General features: G+C 39.6%; 1 protein-coding gene across 1 annotated transcript; it reads right to left on the reverse strand.

Moving 5' to 3' along the window:
• Positions 1-1,778: 1,778 nt before the first annotated feature.
• Positions 1,779-20,478, reverse strand: mmp19 (matrix metallopeptidase 19). Its single transcript, XM_060909951.1, has 9 exons — positions 19,952-20,478; positions 19,703-19,794; positions 19,322-19,455; positions 17,977-18,186; positions 13,686-13,931; positions 13,151-13,276; positions 12,899-13,063; positions 8,202-8,329; positions 1,779-4,097 (listed from the first exon to the last, which is right to left on the reverse strand). The coding sequence occupies exons 1-9, from the start codon at positions 20,045-20,047 to the stop codon at positions 3,861-3,863; spliced, it is 1,434 nt and encodes a 477-aa protein (XP_060765934.1). The 5' UTR covers positions 20,048-20,478; the 3' UTR covers positions 1,779-3,860.
• Between the last annotated feature and the right edge of the window lie 1,451 nt (positions 20,479-21,929).

The raw sequence follows: 21,929 nt of genomic DNA on the forward strand, positions 1-21,929 counted from the left end.
GTTTAAATGAGAAGCGTTATGTTTTGAGAAAGGAAAACACTGCATTCCAGCATAAGAACCTTATCCCATCTGTGAAACATGGTGGTGGTAGTATCATGGTTTGGGCCTGTTTTGCTGCATCTGGGCCAGGACGGCTTGCCATCATTGATGGAACAATGAATTCTGAATTATACCAGCGAATTCTAAAGGAAAATGTCAGGACATCTGTCCATGAACTGAATCTCGAGAAATTGGGTCATGCAGCAAGACAACGACCCTAAGCACACAAGTTGTTCTACCAGAGAATGGTTTAAGAAGAATAATGTTTTGGAATGGCCAAGTCAAAGTCCTGACCTTAATCCAATTGAAATGTTATGGAAGGACCTGAAGCGAGCAGTTCATGTGAGGAAACCCACCAACATCCCAGAGTTGAAGCTGTTCTGTACGGAGGAATGGGCTAAAATTCCTCCAAGCCGGTGTGCAGGACTGATCAACAGTTACCGGAAACGTTTAGTTGCAGTTATTGCTGCACAAGGGGGTCACACCAGATACTGAAAGCAAAGGTTCACATACTTTTGCCACTCACAGATAAGTAATATTGGATCATTTTCCTCAATAAATAAATGATCAAGTATAATATTTTTGTCTCATTTGTTTAACTGGGTTCTCTTTATCTACTTTTAGGACTTGTGTGAAAATCTGATGTTTTAGGTCATATTTATGCAGAAATATAGAAAATTCTAAAGGGCTCACAAACTTTCAGGCACCACTGTAAGTCTTATTCTGATAAAATGGTAGAAATTGGGACTAGAAACCTACTAGAACTGAGAGGACAATTTTAGGGATATCGGAGATTGGCTCCAGTAAACTTTATTTCATACGGAATTTAAATTGTCACTTTTGAGTCGTAACTAATTTTACGTTAAAAAGAAGAAAGATATCCATTTGCTTTTTGCCCAATATATTGTTGCTGTTGCTCCATGTGAACTTTAAAATAATGGTCTCCTGTTGCTTTGCTACTTGCTAATATGCACACACACACACTTTACAGCATGAACTGTCATTAAGAATAGCTAATGGGGTGGTTTTTTTCCAGTCAATTATACAAATTTAGATTGTATAATTTTTTTATAGGAAATTATAAACTTCCTAAGTGTTTGAGTCTCATTTTTGATGAATACTGAATTAGTGTGTGTATAGTTTAGTTTATTAAATTTTGTTTTTACTGAAAGGCTTCTTTTGAATAAATTCTTTGAATGTGTAAAATGAAGAAATGTAAAATGGAAACTATCCCTGACAGAGAAAGCTCCACTGCACTGTGGGTTTGGAGGTCGTATGGTTTGAGGTTATCACTGTATGAGAGGGTCTGAAATCCTTAAACATCCAACACTCACATTTTATCTGCCGTTTCTCATGAGCCATTACAGTGATGTCATGCTCTGACTAATTTTTGGGAATGAGTGGAAGTGTGCAGTCAAAGAATGAAAGGAAAGAAAAGTTTTTTAAAAATTAGCAGTTGTTAATTGTACTGTTAATAGTAAAGTACTAACAAAAACTTTAAATTTAAGTTAGAGATGGTGAATCCCCTTCCACTTGTATTAAAAAAAAAAGAATAAATTAAACTTAAGCCAAACTTTAAAATAATACATTGTACAATAAAATATTTAATTCCAGTTTTTCTATATATATATATAAAATAAGTCTAATTAAGCAAGCTGTAGAATGAACGAATTTTAAAAGAAAAAAACAATTTGTGCTCTTATGTTAAAATTTATTAGTAATATAAATGAAATTCTTAGAAACACGATCTGATATCATATCAAATCAAACTTGAAACAATTCATTACAAGTCAGAAGTACAAAATTGGTCCATACAGTTAAAATAGTCTGGAAAGAAGCATGCATTTTTGCACCTACAAATGGGAACATGGTCTGGTATCAAATTAAACTGAAATGATTTATTATAGGACAGAATGAATAATTACTGAATTCTTAAAAGAAAAAAAAATAGACAATGAAATGAAGAAAACTTCCCACCACCAATTTTTTACACTTGGACAAGATCTTCACGTATCTATAGAGCTGTCGCATATCCAAATGTGTACGTTTTGTATAAATAATTATAGGTCACAGATTCTAATGGAGTCAGATGGCAAGATTGGTTTTAAATAATTCAGATGATCTATGCAGAAAACATAGAAACAAAAAAACTAGCTTTTATACTGTCTTATCTTCACCTGAGAAGCATGTACAGCAGGAGTCAAAGCCTCAGTAGTGCCCACTCTGTTGCTGGTCTTGAATATGCATCGATATTTTCCATTTCGGCTGCAGATGTGTGTATTGCTACATGATCTCATGGCACTAAAATGTAAATCATACTTGTACGAGCTACGATCAAAATGTTTCAGGACTGTTCCTCTTGCAAACGAACGTAGCGTGGCAAGGTCATGCACATGCAGCGTGACCTCGCCCTGCCAGTATCGGGACATGTGTTGCACATGTTTTTGTGACTATGTGCACATGTATGTTATCAATTTCACTATGGACCAGAGAGCAAACATCAAATTTTGTATCAAACGTGAGGAATCTGCAATGGAGACCCTGGAAATGCTTCAGAAAGTCTTCGGCAATGAAGCAATAAGCTGGGCGAGGTGTTCTGAGTGGCAGTCACGTTTCAAGACATCACTGGAGGATGACCTTTGGCCCCTCTTGATGCACATGACGCACGTCCTGATATTGACAGCATGATGTTACATGGCATATTGACTCAAGAGAGGTACTGTTCGCTCCTGCTGCATGCACATGACCCTTGCCACACTCCGTTCACAACAGGAACAGTCCTGGAACTTTTTGATCGCACCTCCTATGTTTTCTCTCTCAGTGCATTGACAGTACAGTATAGTCCCTGAAATTAGCAAAAGCATGACTTCAAACTGAGCAAATAAACCCCTGAAACTGAAATGTTCATTAATAATAATTATATTCTCAAAAATCTAAGCAGGAACACAAGGAGAGGATGCACACATCTCCTCCTCTCACCAAGCACCAGACCAAACACCAAGCCCATGCGTGGTGGGGGTTTCTTCTGGGAAAGAACAGCCTTTACATTTTCAAAAGGAAGCTAAACACCAAAATGTAAACCACTAGGGATAGACGATAATAGACTGAACCCAGCTCTTTATACACTCTTTTACTGAAAGAATAAATGAAAAGTTGCTCATCAACTAAACCTAAGTTCATGATAGAAATGGTTTGAGATACAGAGACAAATTTATCACTCCTTTCCTCCTCCCTGATGATCTGCTACAACGTTTATCACAACTGGAGATGTGTCAATAAACTGTAATAATATATAACACAATAATTAGCTTGGACAATATTGCCAGCACTGACACTTCAAAATGTGGTCACGATATTCACATTTTAGAGAAGGCTGACAACACATTCAGATGGTTTTCTTTTTCTTTTTTTTTGTATTGTCCACTAAAATGATTAACAAATGGGCAAACTACAGTACCGTAACCTCTGGAGCAGTTTGACAACTATAGAAGCACTAACAATTGGGCAATGTTACAATGAGAGTGCAAAAATTATACGCGTGTTAAAAGGTTTTTCAGATTCCAGGATTAATGTAACGGTAATTTTAAAATGCAATATTGTGAACTATAGTTAGGCAAAATGTAATATTGGCACGTCTACTCAACAGACTGCAAGAGAGTGAAAGAAAGGGCACGTGCAAAAAAGTGGGCACACTTTTCCTCTGTGAACTCGTTGAAAGTAAATCACAACAGCATGCGTTTCAACAGTGCTCATTTCCATGACTCTTATGCAGTTTAAAGCCGTAAGGTGTTGAAAATGCTCTTTCGCTCTTCATCAAACTCTCAGTGGGTGCATCTCATCCACCGCTCCCGTTTACTGAACGGATAACCTGGATCCACCATTAGCTGCTCATTTATGCGCCAATATTTATCACCTTTAAAGAAGTACGCCTTGCCGTTGGTCCACGTAAAGGCGGCGTCCAGGTTGGATGGAACGCCGGTAAAGAGGCGGGAAATGGGTTTGGGGTAAATGCTCAGGTCATTATACACCATTTCATCCCATTGCCAAAACCCCGAGCCCTGGGGAAAGACGATGTACAGTAATAAGTTTACTACAAAATAACCTAGTGCATAGGCTAGTTATTAATGAATAAATAAAAGAAAGATTGTACAAATATTACACACTAAAATGAAAAGCATAGCAAATGATATAAGATCAGTAGTGTTCGATCAAAAGTTTAAAGTAGTTGGCATGAATATTCCTAGTTATTAAAAAGAATACCGACAGGCAAAAGCAATGCGTTTCTGAGCACAACAGAAAATTGATTTTATGTACAGTACCAGTCAAAAGTTTGGACACCTACTTATTCACAGGTTTTTCTGTATTTTGACTATTTTCTAGATTGTAGAACAATACTGAAGACATCACAACTATGAAATAACACACAGTATGGACTTTACAAACCCAAATCAGTAAAAGTTGGGACAGTATGTTGAAATTGAGATTAATTGGTTTTGTAAATAATATTTGACCTGTGGGCGGCGCGGTGGTGTAGTGGTTAGCGCTGTCGCCTCACAGCAAGAAGGTCCGGGTTCGAGCCCCGGGGCCGGCGAGGGCCTTTCTGTGTGGAGTTTGCATGTTCTCCCCGTGTCTGCGTGGGTTTCCTCCGGGTGCTCTGGTTTCCCCCACAGTCCAAAGACATGCAGGTTAGATTAACCGGTGACTCTAAATTGACCGTAGGTGTGAATGTGAGTGGTTGTCTGTGTCTATGTGTCAGCCCTGTGATGACCTGGCGCCTTGTCCAGGGTGTACCCCGCCTTTCGCCCGTAGTCAGCTGGGATAGGCTCCAGCTTGCCTGCGACCCTGTAGAACAGGATAAAGCAGCTAGAGATAATGAGATGAGATGAGCTTCAACGGGTAATTCGGCCCAAACATAATTAAGTATTTTCAGAAAGAGTCCAATAAGTATTTTCATGGTGCAAAAGAAGTTTCTCCAGTTAGGTCAGGAATGAAAATGTATAAACGGGAATGAGCATGTCTCCTGGCTACAGAAATGAGATGAGATGAGATTTGACCTGTATTGCACTCAAAATAATCCAGCAACATTATTTAATGTGTTGGCTCATGAATTTCATTGTTTTTTCAAAATAAAGATATTTCAATTTTGATTCTTGCAACACATTTAAAAAAAAATTGGGACGGTAAAGCATTTACTACTTAGTAATGTTGCCATTTCTTCTCATAACACTTAACTGTATGGGGTCGTCATATTTTTCATTTCAAAATTCACCACACGTTCTCTATTGGGGACAGAGGGGACAGACACCCTCTTCTTCCACAGCTATGCCTTTGTAACGTGTTGAGAATATGTGGTTTTGCATTCTCTTGTTGAAATATCCCTAGAAAAAGATGTCATCTTGTACGCAGCATAAATCTCTAAAGCTCCAAAATCTCAATGTACTGTTCTGCATGAATGCTGCCATGACAGAAGTGTAAGTTATCTTGCCAAGGGCACTGACACAACCCCATATCATTACACATCCTGGTTTTTGGACTTGTTGCTGGTCACAGGCTGGATGGTCAAAAAACAAACAAACCCTGGAATACTGATCCGTCTGACTACAACACACATTTCCATTGTGTGATGGTCAAACCCAGAGAAGTCGACAGCACTTCTGGACACAGTTAACACGAGGCTTCTTTTTTGCACAGTAAAGTTTTAACCGGCATTTATGGATATTTTAGTGTTTGACAAAGGTTTGCCAACGTAATCCTGAGCCCGTGTGGTTATATCAGCTGTAGATGAATGATGGTTCTTGATGCAGTGCTGTCTGAGGGTTTGGAGATCAAGGCTGTTCAGCTTTGGCTTGCGCCCTTGCCTTTTACACACCGAAATTCCTCCAGATTCTTTGAGTCGTTTAATATTATGCACTATAGAGGGTGAAATATCCAAATCCCTTCCTATCTTTCTCTAAGGAACATTGCTTTTACACGTTTCAATAGTTTTCTCATGCATTTGTTGACAAACTGGAGATCCTTGGCCCTCGGCTCCTCGAAGACTAGGCCTTTCCTGCATGTTGATTTTGTACTAACTCATGATTACAATTACCTGTTGACATCACCTGTTTCACATCACTACTTGTTTTACCTCATTATTAGCCCTAACATACCCTTGTCACAATTTTTTTTGGAATGTGTTGCAGATCTGAAATGCAGGAAGGGATATAAACAAGTGGAATGAAGTTGACCAGGAAAAAAAAAAATATCAGTATATCTTGGGTTCATACTGTCTGCAATGAAATAGAAGCCAAAGTAAATTTAGAAATCAGTGCTCTCTTTTATATTTGCATTTTCCATACTGTCCCAACTTTTTCTGATTTGAGGTTGTCTGTGTAAAAAAAAAATTGTTTATTTTATATATATATATATATATATATATATATATATATATATATATATTACATTACACATACACACAATGCTGGCTAAAGCAGAAAGATGTCAGCATTATCTTTTACAGCAGTTTGTGCTACAGTAGCTCTTCTGTAGGTTTGGACTTCATGCCCCATGTGAATCAATGAGCCTTCAACACCCATGACCCTGTCACTGGTTCACCGGTTGTCCTTCCTTTGGTCCACTTTTGGTAGGTACTAACCACTGCATACCGGGAACACCCCACAAGACGTGTCATTTTGGAAACCCAGTCATCTAGCCATCATAGTTTGGCCCTTGTCAAAGTCGCTCAGATCCTTACGCTTGCCCATTTTTCCTGCTTCCAACACATCAACTTCAAGAACTGACTGTTCTCTTGCTGCCTAATATATCCCACCCCTTGACAAGTGCCACTGTAACAACATAATCGCTTTACCGGTCAGTGTTTTTAATTTTATGGCTTGTGTGTGTGGATAAAAACATTGTGTATTTCATATATTGGGTTCTTCAATGTAGTCACCGTTTACCTTGACGCTTTGCACAGTATTGGCATTGTCTTAACCAGCTTCATGAGGTAGTTACCTGGAATGCTTTTCAATTAACAGGTGCCTCGTCAAAAGTTAATTAGTGGAACTTCTTGCCTTCTTAGTGCATTTGAGACCAAATAGTAAATATACAGTAAATAGCTCTATAACACAACTGTATTAATCTGTATTATGTCAAGAACCAAACAACTAAATACAGAAACAACATCCATCATTACTTTAAGATATGAAGTGTCTTTTCATCCATCCATCCATTATCTGTAGCCACTTATCCTGTTCTACAGGGGCACAGGGAGCTGGAGCCTATCCCAGCTGACTACGGGCGAAAGGTGGGGTACACCCTGGACAAGTCGCCAGGTCATCACAGGGCTGACACATAGACACAGACAACCATTCACACTCTCATTCACACCTACGGTCAATTTAGAGTCACCAGTTAACCTAACCTGCATGTCTTTGGACTGTGGGGGAAACCGGAGCACCCGGAGGAAACCCACGCGGACACGGGGAGAACATGCAAACTCCGCACAGAAAGGCCCTCGTCGGGACCCAGGACCTTCTTGCTGTGAGGCGACAGAGCTAACCACTACACCACCGTGCCGCCATTGTTAATTATGTTAAACGTTGATTCTGTCTTCTGTGTCTGTTTCGTGCAGCTCTGAGACCAAGAACACAAAAGAGAATGAGCGCGCGACACTACACCACCGTGCCACCCAAAGTGTCTTTTCATTAATTAAAAATAAAGAAAAAAACCCATTGAATTAAAAGTCAAAAACTTTTGACTGGTCCAGCATTTCATTCTAAAAGTAATGTGTATCCTGAGCTCTGTAGGAAAATGCTAGACCTATGTATTATTCAGTGAATATGATTTTTGGAAAAATCATTAAAATGGTGCACTGTGTGGAAAATAAAAAAGGACACTGATTCTGAAACAAAAGTGGCATAAAAACTAGTAAATTGTACTGACAAACACCTAGTAATGTGTGTGGCGGGGAACGAGCAATAAAACACTACACTAACTTCACTCTGTAAATAATCACACTGAGTGGAGCTCAGACTCAACTGAAGGCCCAAATCCAGAGTGAGGGTTTTTTTTTCTGTTTTCTGCCTGGAATGTGACTGCCCCCTTGTGATCATGGGTTTTACTTAATCAGATAAATCAGGAAGGCATTGAAAGGGCCACATTTGCATGTTGCTTCACGTTACCTTGAAGAAGAAAATCTTTTTGTTCTTCTCAAGGTACAAAGCAGCATCAATGTTAGCTGGGATTCTGGTCAACTGTTTGGGGTAGCCGAAGTCAAGCTGGAAGTTTGTGTAGCGCCAAACTTTATCACCTACAGAGGAACAGAGAATAATCAGAAACCTGAGGAGTTGACACACAGCTCTGAGTGTAGATATATGATTAACTTCTCATAACTATGCAGAACAATAACAAAAATATGATTTAATGTTTTTTAATCACAAAAATCTGCCTGTCTGTACCTACCTGCCTGTCTATATCTGTCTTTTCTTTATCTATCTGTCTGTCTACACTACCGTTCAAAAGTTTGGGGTCACTTTGAAATGTCCTTATTTTTGAAAGAAAAGCACTGTTCGTTTCAATGAAGATCACTTTAAACTAATCAGAAATCCACTCTATACATTGCTAATGTGGTAAATGACTATTCTAGCTGCAAATGTCTGGTTTTTGGTGCAATATCTCCATAGGTGTATAGAGGCCCATTTCCAGCAACTCTCACTCCAGTGTTCTAATGGTACAATGTGTTTGCTCATTGCCTCAGAAGGCTAATGGATGATTAGAAAACCCTTGTACAATCATGTTAGCACAGCTGAAAACAGTTGAGCTCTTTAGAGAAGCTATAAAACTGACCTTCCTTTGAGCAGATTGAGTTTCTGGAGCATCACATTTGTGGGGTCGATTAAATGCTCAAAATGGCCAGAAAAATGTCTTGACTATATTTTCTATTCATTTTACAACTTATGGTGGGAAATAAAAGTGTGGCTTTTCATGGAAAACACAAAATTGTCTGGGTGACCCCAAACTTTTGAACGGTAGTGTATCTGACACTATATTTACCTGTACTGCATATCTATCTAATTATCTACAGTACTGTGCAAAAGTCTTAGGCCCCCTATTTTTTCATACAAACTTTGTTACAGATTCCTATTTTATGATGTCTACATTATCGAGTCAGTCCAAAAACATTTTAGCGTTCCAAACGTTTGTTTTTCAGCACAAAATTAAATGTTACGGGGGGGAGTTTGTATCTGAGCAGCATATTCCATAAGAGAGCACTTTTCTTCTGCTACTGGGTTTTGGTGCAAAATTAAGAAGCGAGTGTGACAGTCAAAGTGTCCAGAAGAACTGTGGCTGGTTCTGTAAGATGCTCAGTAAAACCTTTCCTTATAAAACCGTACTCATTGTCTCATCTCATTATCTGTAGCCGCTTTATCCTGTTCTACAGGGTCGCAGGCAAGCTGGAGCCTATCCCAGCTGACTACGGGTGAAAGGCGGGGTACACCCTGGACAAGTCGCCAGGTCATCACAGGGCTGACACATAGACACAGACAACCACTCACATTCACACCTACGGTCAATTTAGAGTCACCAGTTAACCTAACCTGCATGTCTTTGGACTGTGGGGGAAACCGGAGCACCCGGAGGAAACCCACGCGGACACGGGGAGAACACGCAAACTCCGCACAGAAAGGCCCTCGCCAGCCATGGGGCTCGAACCCAGGACCTTCTTGCTGTGAGGCGACAGCGCTAACCACTACACCACCGTGCCGCCCTGTACTCATTGTACCTAATTTTTTTTTTTTAAACCAAAGGGTCATCTCACACCAAATATTGACTTTGTTTCATTTATTATGGCTTACTGCTGTTTATAGTATTTTTTTTAAAATGTTGAAACATTTAATTTCATAATTTTAAGCCATTTTTGGTCTACAGCATTTTTTTACATGTGCCTAAGACTTTTGCACAGTACTGTACTTTATCCCTATATCTTGGTCTATATATCTGTCTGTCATCATCATGATCATCTTTCTTTCTGTCTACTTCTGTCTACTACTCTGTCTATGTCCTTCTACAGAAAGATGAAAAATTACACACTGTCTTTGAGAGATTTACTGTAGGGTCACCACAAGCTGCAAGAACAGTTTCAATGCACCTTAGCACAGATTCTTTCAATACATGTGTCTATCTACTGGCATGTCTTGACCCATCCATCTGTCTTTGTGTACCTATCTGCATATCTCATCTCATCTCATCTCATCTCATTATCTCTAGCCGCTTTATCCTGTTCTACAGGGTCGCAGGCAAGCTGGAGCCTATCCCAGCTGACTATGGGCGAAAGGCGGGGTACACCCTGGACAAGTCGCCAGGTCATCACAGGGCTATCTGCATATTGTTCATTTTTTTATCCATCTACTTGTATGGTCAAGTCAAGTCATTTTATTTATATAGCACATTTAAATACAACAAAGTTGGCCCCAAAGTGCTTCACAACATAACACAAGATTTGGAACAACGTTTACAAGGAAACAGAATAAATAGCAAAATTGGACTAGATTAAAACCGAAGCTACCAAGAAAGTGTAGAAAAATGGCATAAATATGTAAAATATAAAGATAAATAAACAAAACAATTTATAAAAGTAGTTAAAATAATTAAAAAGGGTAGACTTGACATCACCAATTAAAATTGAAAATAAAATCAAAATTAAAAAATGAAAATAGAAATTACTACCTCAGATTGTGCCAAAAGCAAGGGAGAAAAAATGCGTCTTTAAATTGGATTTAAAACAATCAATGGTGGGAGAGGATCTGACATATATAGGAAGACTGTTCCAGAGCTTAGGGGCAGCAACAGAGAAGGCTCTGTCACCTTTGGTTTTTAGGCGTATGCGGGGCACTGAAAAAAGAAGTTGTGATGAAGACCTGAGGGATATGGGACCAGAACAAGGTGTGAGGAGATCAGAAATGTACTGAGGGGCCAGACCATTTAAGGCTTTAAAAACGAACAACAATACTTTAAAATCAATTCTATACCTCACAGGTAACCAGTGTAGCTGTGCTAGGATGGGAGTAATGTGTTGCCTTTTCTTTGTACCAGTAAGGAGCCTAGCTGCAGCGTTTTGGACCATCTGTAAGCGTGGTTGTCTCTGTCTATCTGCCTATATATCTTTTAGACTGTCTTTTATCTCTCAGCCTTTCTTACCAATTGCTCCATGAATCTGTCTATATATCAACTAAAAATCTTATCTTGTTACCCTAAACAGATGTTGTGTCTCTGACGGGAATATGTTGTAAATTTGTAACCCAGCTGTACGAAGCCCCTGAATCTTGCATTAGGATTTAACCCTGCTGTCTGAGCGCCCATGTTTATTCATTTTCCCATATAAATATTTCCATTGCAATAAATGAGACCCGGCGCACTACAGTCGTCCGTCTCCGGGTATTTAGTCAGTTATGAGATTCACATTTTCTGTTCTGACACATCTCTGAGTCATGACAGAGTTTTGGACATAGCATCCAGAAACACAGTGACTCACATCTGTTCGTCATTATGCAGCTAAATAATAATCATATAAACTTCCTGAGACGCAAAGTTTGGGGAACACAGCCTGGCTACGTTTCCCATGGCACAAGAACTATTATTCACAACATCCTGTTTAGTAGGTATGCTGACTGGAACTTGTTTATACATCTACCTATATTTTTATAATTCTGGCTAATTTTCTAACAAAATAATAATTTCTGGTTATAGACAGTTATCATCCATGTACCAGTTTTTGATGAACGGCCAGATAGATATAACTCGGTTGCACAAACAATAATATAGCTATCTATCTAGTCTGCCTCTCTATCCAATATATTCATCTATTTCTATCTGTCTATCTACCTTTCTATCTATCAACAGAGTGACAGAACAACAAAGTTCACAGGGAATGAGGGCTCACTGAATGGTTTGACGAAAGTAAAAATGATGTAAATCATCTGCTATGGCCTTCAGAGTCACCAGATTTCCACCAAATGAACGCCGATGGGAAATTTTGGAATGGTGTGTTAGACAGCGCTAAATACCAACAATCTTTTGGAAGAACAATGTTCATCCCCCCAGTACAGTTTCAGAGACTGCCAAGGTTGCAGTGGAAGAACTCGAGCAGTCTGCACAAAGCCCTGACCTCAACCCCATTGAACACCATTGGGATGAGCTGTCAATGGTGATTATGCCCCAGGGTTCCTCGCCTGACATCAGTGCCTGACCTCATTACTTCTCTTGTGGCTGAATGGGTGATGCTCCACAACCATGCTCCAAAATCTAGTGGAAAGCCTTCTCAGAAGAGTAGAGGTATTTATAACAGCAAAGTAGGGTTAAATATGGAATGGGATGTTCAAAGGGTATATGAAGAAGAAGACGACTTTATTTGTCACATGCACACTCAAGCACAGTGAAATTTGTCTTCTGCGTTTAACCCATCTGAAGCCATGAAAACAGGCATGCATACACAAATGAGCACACACACATACCCAGAGCAGTGTCCAGGGAACAGTTGGGGGTTAGGTGCCTTGCTCAAGGGCACTTTAGCCCAAGACTGCCCCATGTTAACCTAACCACGTCTTTGAACTGTGTGGGAAACTGGAGCACCCGGTGGAAACCCACACAGACAGGCTCCCGTTGGCCACTGGACTCGAACCCAGAACCTTCTTGCTGTGAGGCGACAGCACTAACCACTACACCACCATACCACCCATATGGGTGTGATGGTCAGGTGTTTATGAACTTTTGGCCATGTAGTATGAGTGAGTGAGTGTCTGTCTGTGTCTCCAACTGCTGTTTGAATGATGCCATATTATAATTTCACTCTGTGATAAAAACAACATTATGTATGTGCTACCTTTGAAGAAGTAAGTCTTGTTGGTTCTTGGTGAGTACACGGCAGCGTTCAGGTTCCCTGGCAGGCCTTTCCACAGCTGCTTGATCTTTATTGGAGCATTATGTCCCATATCTGTGATCGTCCACATGTAATCCCCACTAAAAGCAAAGGTCTTCCGCCAAGGACCTGACAGAAACCGAGATGATATTTAACTGTCATTAAATTAGACTTCTCAACTGTAAACTTGGTGTAATTGAGGGCACCCTTTCCTACCTAGCATTATGGCATCAAGTTTGGCATCACATGGATCTGGAACATCAACTCGTGGGAAAGGTGGTATGGTTGTGGGGCGCAAGGCATGAATGTCCTCATCTGTGATGGTATTGGAGGTCCTTTTACCTGAATGGAGAAAGTGGAATTTATTCAGATTTTCCAGAAAATTGCAAACCTACTCAATGACAAAGGCGCTGTACAAATGTCTGGGATTATTGTGGGACCTGTCAAGGTGTGATATCATTGTGATTCACAAACAAGATGTCCCTTAACCCCTGTTTGCATAAAAATGCTTTTTGTAGCTAAATATTGAGATAACAAGAACAACTTTATTTCACACATACGCACAGTGAAATTCCTCTCTGTATTTATGCAAACTCCATACAGAAAGGCCCCCGTTGGCCGCTGGGCTCAAACCCAGAACCTTTTGGCTATGAGGCAACAGTGCTAACCACTGTACCGTGGTGGTGGCTTTTGAAGGCTTTAATTAATTAAATTTGCATTTATATGACAAAATGTACAACCTTAACCTCACCATATAATGCCTGGATGCCTCTGATGTCATCAGGGTGCAGTCTGAAGTTGACCTTATAGCCAGAGTAGTGTGAAGCCATGAGCGCGTCACTGTATTGAGAGTGACCCAAACCGAGTGCATGGCCGATCTCATGAGCCGCCACAATTCGCAGGTTAGAGCCATAGTATTTTCCTTCAGTCCACAACTCATCCTCATCAAAATGTACGATCCCTGATGGAGGGGCTTCGGCATGAGCAAGTACATTACCTACAGACAAGATGGGATTATGCTGATTAACCTTGGGTTATGTTCAGGTCAAAACAGTGTTGTTCAAACTAAGAAGTTTAATTTCATTGTCAGCATTGATGAGATAGTTAGATAGTGTGTATGGTAGTAAAGTTCATTAAACAGGACTGTAATGAGTTGGGGACATTGCCCACACATCTACCAGCTTAAGAGCTCAACTAATGTGGGACATCACTAATGCATAGCCATGATGATAAAATTTTCCACAGTCTAATGTATGTTCACACAACACAAAGGCATCTCCATTCTGCCTCCAACTATGTACAAGATGTCATCTCATCTCATTATCTCTAGCCGCTTTATCCTGTACTACAGGGTCGCAGGCAAGCTGGAGCCTATCCCAGCTGACTACAGGCGAAAGGCGGGGTACACCCTGGACAAGTCGCCAGGATATACCTTTACTGTTTTAGCCATTTATTCTGTCTGTTCTGCCACGGAAATTTTGTTATTCTACTATATTTTGTTGCAATTTCCAATAAAATCCAGTAACATTTCAATAAAACATTTCTTCCACATGCTTACAGTGGATATAAAAATGTACACACCCCGTTAAAATGATAGGTTTTTCTGATGTAAAAAGAAATAATAATAAGACCACGATAAATTATTTCAAAACTTTTCCCACCTTTAATGTGACCTATAACCTGTACACTTCAACTGAAAAACAAACAAATCTGTTTGGGGAGAAAACATAAAAAATAGAAAACATACAATAAGCTGGTTGCATAAGCGTGCACACCCTTAAACTAACACTTTGTTGAAGCACCTTTTGATTTAATTACAGCATTCAGTCTTTTTGGGTTCACACCTGCCATCAATTAAAATGACTCTGATTAACCCCAAATAAAGTTCAGACATTTACTCAGTTGCATCCTCCAGCAAAAGCCAGGGTTCACAGAGAGCTTACAAAGCATCAAAGGGATCTCATTGTTGAAAGGTATCAGTCAGGAGAAGGGGACAAAAACATTTCCACGGCATTAGATACACCATGGAGCACAGTGAAGACAGTCATCAAGAAGTGGAGAAAATATGAGACAACAGTGACATTACCAAGAACTGGACGTCCCTCTAAAATTGATGAAAAGACAAGACGAAAACTGGTCAGGGAGGCTGCCAAGCGGCCTACAGCAACACTGAAGGAGCTACAGGAATTTCTGGCAAGTACTGGGTGTGTACTACATGCGACTACAATCTCCCGTATTCTCCATATGTCTGGACTATGAGGTAGGGTCAAAGAAAAACATCCAGGCCCAGCTAAATTTTGCAAAAAAATACATCAACTCTCCCAAAAGCATGTGGGAAAATGTGTTACGGTCTGATGAAACCAAGGTTGAACTTTTTGGCCACAATTCCAAAAGGTATGTTTGGTGCAAAAACAACACTGCGCATCACCAAAAGAACACCATCCCCACGGTGAAGCATGGTGGTGGCAGCATCATGTTTTGGGGTTGTTTTTCTTCAGCTGGAACAGGGGCTTTAGTCAAGGTGGAGGGAATTATGTACAGTTCTAAATACCAGTCAATTTTGGCTCAAAACCTTCAGGTGTCTGCTAGAAAGCTGAAGATGAAGCGGAATTTCATCTTTCAGCACAACAATGACCCCCAAAAAGTTTTGGAACGGCCCAGCCAGAGCCCAGACCTAAATCCAATTGAAAATCTGTGGGGTGACCTGAAGAGGGCTGTGCACAAGAGATGCCCTCGCAATCTGAGATTTGGAGCGCTTGGGCAAATATTGCCAAGTCTAGATGTGGCAGGCTGATAGACTCCGACCCAAAAAGACTGAATGCTGTAATTAAATCAAAAGGTGCTTCAACAAAGTATTAGTTTAAGGGTGTGCACACTTATGCAACCAGCTTACTGTACATTTTTTATGTTTTTCTCCCTAACAGATTTGTTTGTTTTTCAATTGAATTGTACAGGTTATAGGTCACATTAAAGGTGGGAAAAGTTTTGTAATTATTTATCGTGGTCTCTTTTTTTTTTTACATCAGAAAAAACTATCATTTTAACGCAGTGTGTACACTTTTCATATCATATATATAACACAAAACAGTCCCAGGGGTAGGACTCGGCAAGGGCATCTGGTGTGTATATATGATATAAAAAGTGTACACACTGCATTAAAATGATAGGTTTTTCTGATGTTTTATATATATATATATATATATATATATATATATATATATATATATATGGGGCGTTGTGCCATGGATCCGGGGACCCGGGTTCGATTCCGGCCCGGGGTTATTTCCCGATCTCTCCCCATCTCTCTCTCCTGCTCATTTCCTGTCTCTGCACTGTCCTATCCAATAAAGGTGAAAAAAAGCCCCCCCCCCCCCCCCCAAAAAAAAAAAAATATATATATATATATATATATGACAAAAAAATTAAATTTAAAAATCTCTATACTTGTTCTAGCCAGTGTCATGCTGAATCAAACCAATCAAAATTGTCCACTTTTCAGTGGATTTGCTTGAAAGAACTGAATTGTTAAAAACTGAGTTGCTGAATCAGTGACTCATAAGTGAAAAATACTTTAGTTCCTTATTTTACTTAAGTACTATTTCTAAGTATTGTAATTTACTTGAGTGTCACTGAAATTGAATACTTGCACACTCATGACAAATAAAGAAGAGTACATTTCAAAGTAGAAACATTTTGACTTTTACTTGAGTACATTGTTTTGCTGGATACGTCTACTTTTAAATGAGTAAGATTTTGACCCATTATCTATGCTTTTACTTTTATAAGTATAATTTCTCCATACTTTTTCCACCTTTGATGACTCATGAAGCTTATCACTACTGTGTACACTATTGTGCTACCATGAGCATGGGAAGGACTTTTGAGGCTCCGTTTTTATTGGAATTTTTCATATTAATCAACACTGAGATGGCTTTAAAAAAAAATTTTTTTACTATCTCTGGGTGGTTTTTTTTTAATGTTACAGTTGTATTGCTAGGACTGCAGCAATGTGACTGATAATTACCAAGTAGTCAATTAGGTTAATAAGAATATTAGACCTGGTGAGAAGGTTGTGCTTAAAGGCCTTAAACCACTGACTTTTTTCCCCTCAGGTAAGGTAATAGTACCCTTGTATGAAATGGCTTTGCTCCGTTATCCCTAGTCCTTTAATCAAGATTCTCAGAGGTTAGCCAATGGCACTAGCCGACTGTCTGAGCTCATCGTTTAAGAAACATTGGTTTTGCGGAAAGCAGCTAACTCTGGTGCTTTTGCATTTTCCAACCAAGACGTCTGACTGACTCTAAAATAATATAGCGCTACTTCTCTAAATCCTTGGTCAAATGGTTTTGTAAAATAAACCCATTTTAGAGCCTTGTTGAACAACACCCTGTACCATTAAATTATTTTTTATTCCCCTTCCAGGGTGACATTTTTATGCAATCCCTAAAAAGAAGAAATATACAGCAGAAGATCCTCCAAAAACATAAGTGAGTCTCAGCAAAATTACTGCATGTCTACAAATTTACAAATTTGATATAGAAAAATGCAATATATAGCATGAATGGACATTCTAAAGGCTATGTGAATAGTTTAATGAAAAATAAAATAGTGAAGTAAAATTTACACAATATTTCCCTTCTAACAGATGTAGCAGAACATGTTTGGTATGTGAGGTTTGTTAATGTAGTTTAAAAGTAAAGGAAGCTGCCAGTGACGCTGTAAACTGCAGGTCTGAATCTTCATACGCTGGAATTATTCTGTTATTTTATTAACCGTTAATGTATGAATGGTATTACTGAGTCAACCTGTGTCTTTTAAGGTAAGTGTGTAACAATTTAAATATCCTGTGAATAGTGCTACACTAGTAGTTATACTGTAAGCTTTCATTACTTGTTGCCTACATTAGCCTCATGGCTCCAGTACAAAACTAAGTAAGTAAACTTTGTATTCAAAATATTTTTAGCTGATCAAGTTCAGTTTTTTTCCCCCAAAATTGTTTCTTTAAGTATAATGTATTGAATTGGTTATATTCTGGGACATACCTGGTCCATCAAAAGGTGCTAGGCAGCCAGTCCTGGCATGGAATGAGATCCTAATATCTGCACGCCCATATTCAATCTCCTTAAAGCTTAATGGAGTGACATCACTCCAGTACTTAAAAGCCAATCTAATGGCCCTCTGAGTCGCAGCCTTCCCCAAATCAGGTGTGTAGTTGTATATACGATATGTCAGACTCCTTTTTCTCCAAATTCCTGAAAAATGAAAACAGCATGGTAAACTGACACTGTGGAAAAACTCCTGAAACACTGTGTTCTCTTTCTAACGTTGCAACTTTGTAAGTGTATTTTTGAGAGGACAAACCTGCCATCTTGAAAATGTCAACAGGTAAAAAGAAAAAAAAAAGTCTCACACTTTTCGATGAGTCAGTTTCCTAGAATCTAGCACAGAGCACTTCTCTTAACAGCTGTTTTATAAACATGTCAAGGTTTCACTAGCTGAGAGTGAATCTTGCTTTGAGCAAAAGAAAAAAATGGATAGTTTAGCAAAACTTTACAGTTTACATTCACACTTGTTTTTCTCACCATATCGAAGTCCACATACACTATTATTAAAGACACTCCATGTTTTCCGAGCCAAAATGTTCTAGCTTTGCACCTTCACTTAAAATATGTAAAATGCCATTTACCTCACTGAAATTAATGTTATTTCTATCTTGTAATGAAATACAAAGTAGTCTGTTAACATTCATGTGGTATTTTAATTTCCACAGGGAATAAATAACTGACCATTTAAGACTTCCAGCACCTTACTTGTCCAGAGGTTCTCCTTTCATTAAAACTAAATGATTGTTCATAGCAAATATTTTATAGTTTATGACACTTCGTAGGAAATGTTACAGACCGTTCAGGTTTAAAAAAATGCAATCGATGTAAGAAATTACCATCCATCCATCATCTGTAGCCGCTTATTCTGTCTAACAGGGTCACAGGCAAGCTGGAGCCTGTCCCAACTGACTATGGGCAAGAGGCGGGGTACACCCTGGACAAGTCGCCAGGTCATCGCAGGGCTAACATATAGACACAGACAACCATTCACACTCGCGGTCAATTTAGAGCCACCAATTAGCCTAACCTGCATGTCTTTGGACTGTGGGGGAAACCGGAGCACCCGGAGGGGACCCACATGGACAACATGCAAACTCCACACAGAAAGGCCCTCGTCGGCCGCTGGGCTCGAACCCAGGACCTTCTTGATGTGAGGCAACAGCGCTAACCACTACACCACCGTGCCACCCCAAGAAATTACCAGTTACGGGTTTTAGAAATGGCATGGACCAATTATAAAGCGAATCAACCAGGGACATAAACTACGGAAAATAGTGCTTACCACCAAATCGCCTATATTTATTGGATTTTTGATTGAAAGGATCCTCAACCCCACAGCGTGGCTGCCTCATTTTCAACACTGTCGCTTCGTCAACCATTCCAGTGACTGGCAAACCTGACACTCTCTGAAAAAGACTGACATGAACACAAAAAGGTTTAGATAATTACCAACATCTGATACAATAAAAACAAATTTTATGAGTTAGTGTTTTGTTAAATTTTCTTTATTTTTGCTATTATAATATCTTAACAAAATGCTCTGTTTAGATACTATAATGGTATGTTATCAATTCATTGTTTGTCAATATTTTTTTGTAAAATGCTATTTACTGTTATATTTATTAACTTCACTGGGAAATTCATGCATTTTTTGATATGTTACCTCAGGGCTTCTTTTATAGCCTCCTCACTCAAGTCTACCTGTGACTCCTTGTCCAGTGGTGTGTTGAGGTAACCATACCGCCTCAGGTAAGTCTGGATTGCACAAACACACATGAGAACTTCTTATCCATGACATTCTAAGCATAACTGCTTACACAACTCATCCTCCAACACTCAGGCAAACACTCTGAAAATCATGTAAGGCAGTAATGATATCCCAAATAGTCCATCATTAAAATGATGTACTCACCATTGCCTCAACAAATTCCATCCGTCTCTGCAGTACAGAAGAGGAAACTGCAGAGAACATAGTAAAAAGCAATACTGATAAATACAAGTTTTTCATTTTTTCAATACTCCAATGTTGGACAATACGGCAAAGTTTTTTTTGCGGGTGGACACACAGAGCCTGTGAGAATGTGCAGCCACAAGAAGTGAGCGGTTCCTCCAGAGGTTTATATGTTAAAGAGCGCAGTGAGTCATCGCCAATCTGCTGAGCTGCAGTGATGCATTTCCTATGACTACAAGCAGTTATGCACTCCAAGACATGAACAGCTGCAAAATCTTACACTGTCCCAGTTCACTCCTCCACACGCTGCCTGACCAGTTGGAGAGAGCAGGAATAAAAATATTTTCTTACAACACTTACTGAAACCCAGAACATCCACAGCAACTGAGTTACACATTAACACTCTGAGCATAAAGCTGGGTTTGCACTGATTTACGCAAATGGTCCATTTCTCTTTGATGGAAATGTTCGTAAATGAGTTCCAGGAAACTTGAGCCAATGTTTTTATCTGGCAGAGAAAAAGCAGGAAGACTGCAGAGCCAGCGAGCGCTGAAAGAGATTTACAAGCTAGGGCTTGTGTCCACGTGTTAGGACTTGCAGAAACGTGGAATGGTTGTTGCCAACTGAAGACCTTATTTCCACACATTAAGCTCAGTCCACTATAACTTCAGCTAAAGTAGCTGCCTTTATGTTGCTTGTTTGATTTGGTCTTCAAAGCTGTCATTTCCATGAAGCGTAGCTTGAGCCTCCACCATGGAAATCGACAAGAAAGCCCATACTTAAACAAACTGAATTACCCAAGCATCATTGTTAAATAGGTTCCATATGTGACTTGTACTATTATTTAAACCTCTCTCTATGTTCAGACCTGCAGAATAGCCACAAAACCATAGGTGGGTTCAATCCACCTGTTCAACCCCTAAAAATCTGTGCTACTGCTGTAAAAGCAAATAAACAGAAGCTTCTAATCTTCTGTTTCTAGCATCTCAAAGCTTAGTCTTCTCTTCTAGACCCTTCTTCTCTTATGTTTCCCCATACTGTTCCTCTAGGCCTCATGCAGTTCATGTTTTATTGTTTTTCCTACTCAAATACACTGGACTTAACTCATTAACAAGCCTTGTTTGAGTGTATTAATGTGAGGTAGAGCAGGAAAACACTAAAATGTGCAGGGGGAATAGATGAGCGGAATCTCATCTCATCATCTCTAGCCGCTTTATCCTGTTCTACAGGGTCGCAGGCAAGCTGGAGCCTATCCCAGCTGACTACAGGCGAAAGGCGGGGTACACCCTGGACAAGTCGCCAGGTCATCACAGGGCTGACACTTAGATACCCATTCAGACTCACATTCACACCTACGGTCAATTTAGAGTCACCAGTTAACCTAACCTGCATGTCTTTGGACTGTGGGGGAAACCGGAGCACCTGGAGGAAACCCACGCAGACACGGGGAGGACATGCAAACTCCGCACAGAAAGGCCCTCGTCGGTCCCGGGGCTCGAACCCGGACCTTCTTGCTGTGAGGCGACAGCACTAACCACTACACCACCGTGCCGCCCTGAGCAGAATCTGAACTTTATTATTTTAACTTCATGAAGGGTATGTTACAACTACCCAAAACTATCTTTGAAGACTGTAAACATTTCTTATATTATATAACTAATTGGGTGATATTGCAGATCCATGTAAAATGTAATCAGAGAATTTCGATTTAAACTTTATCAAAAACAAAATCTAAATTTTATTTTGCAAATAGGAAATGCCCCCAACCTTACACCCTTTCCCATGGTAATGTTGGTACATTGGAGACTAAGAGGCCATTACATCTTATGATGCAATAGCACCCACACATACGCTGGATACTCACACTCTGCAATGGTTGACCTATGTTTTTCCCGCCCATATTAACCTGTCTGTGTCTTCTCCCCTCTCTTCCCTAGAG

Source organism: Neoarius graeffei, chromosome 26, assembly GCF_027579695.1.
Source record: "Neoarius graeffei isolate fNeoGra1 chromosome 26, fNeoGra1.pri, whole genome shotgun sequence".
Taxonomy (NCBI): Eukaryota; Metazoa; Chordata; class Actinopteri; order Siluriformes; family Ariidae; genus Neoarius; species Neoarius graeffei.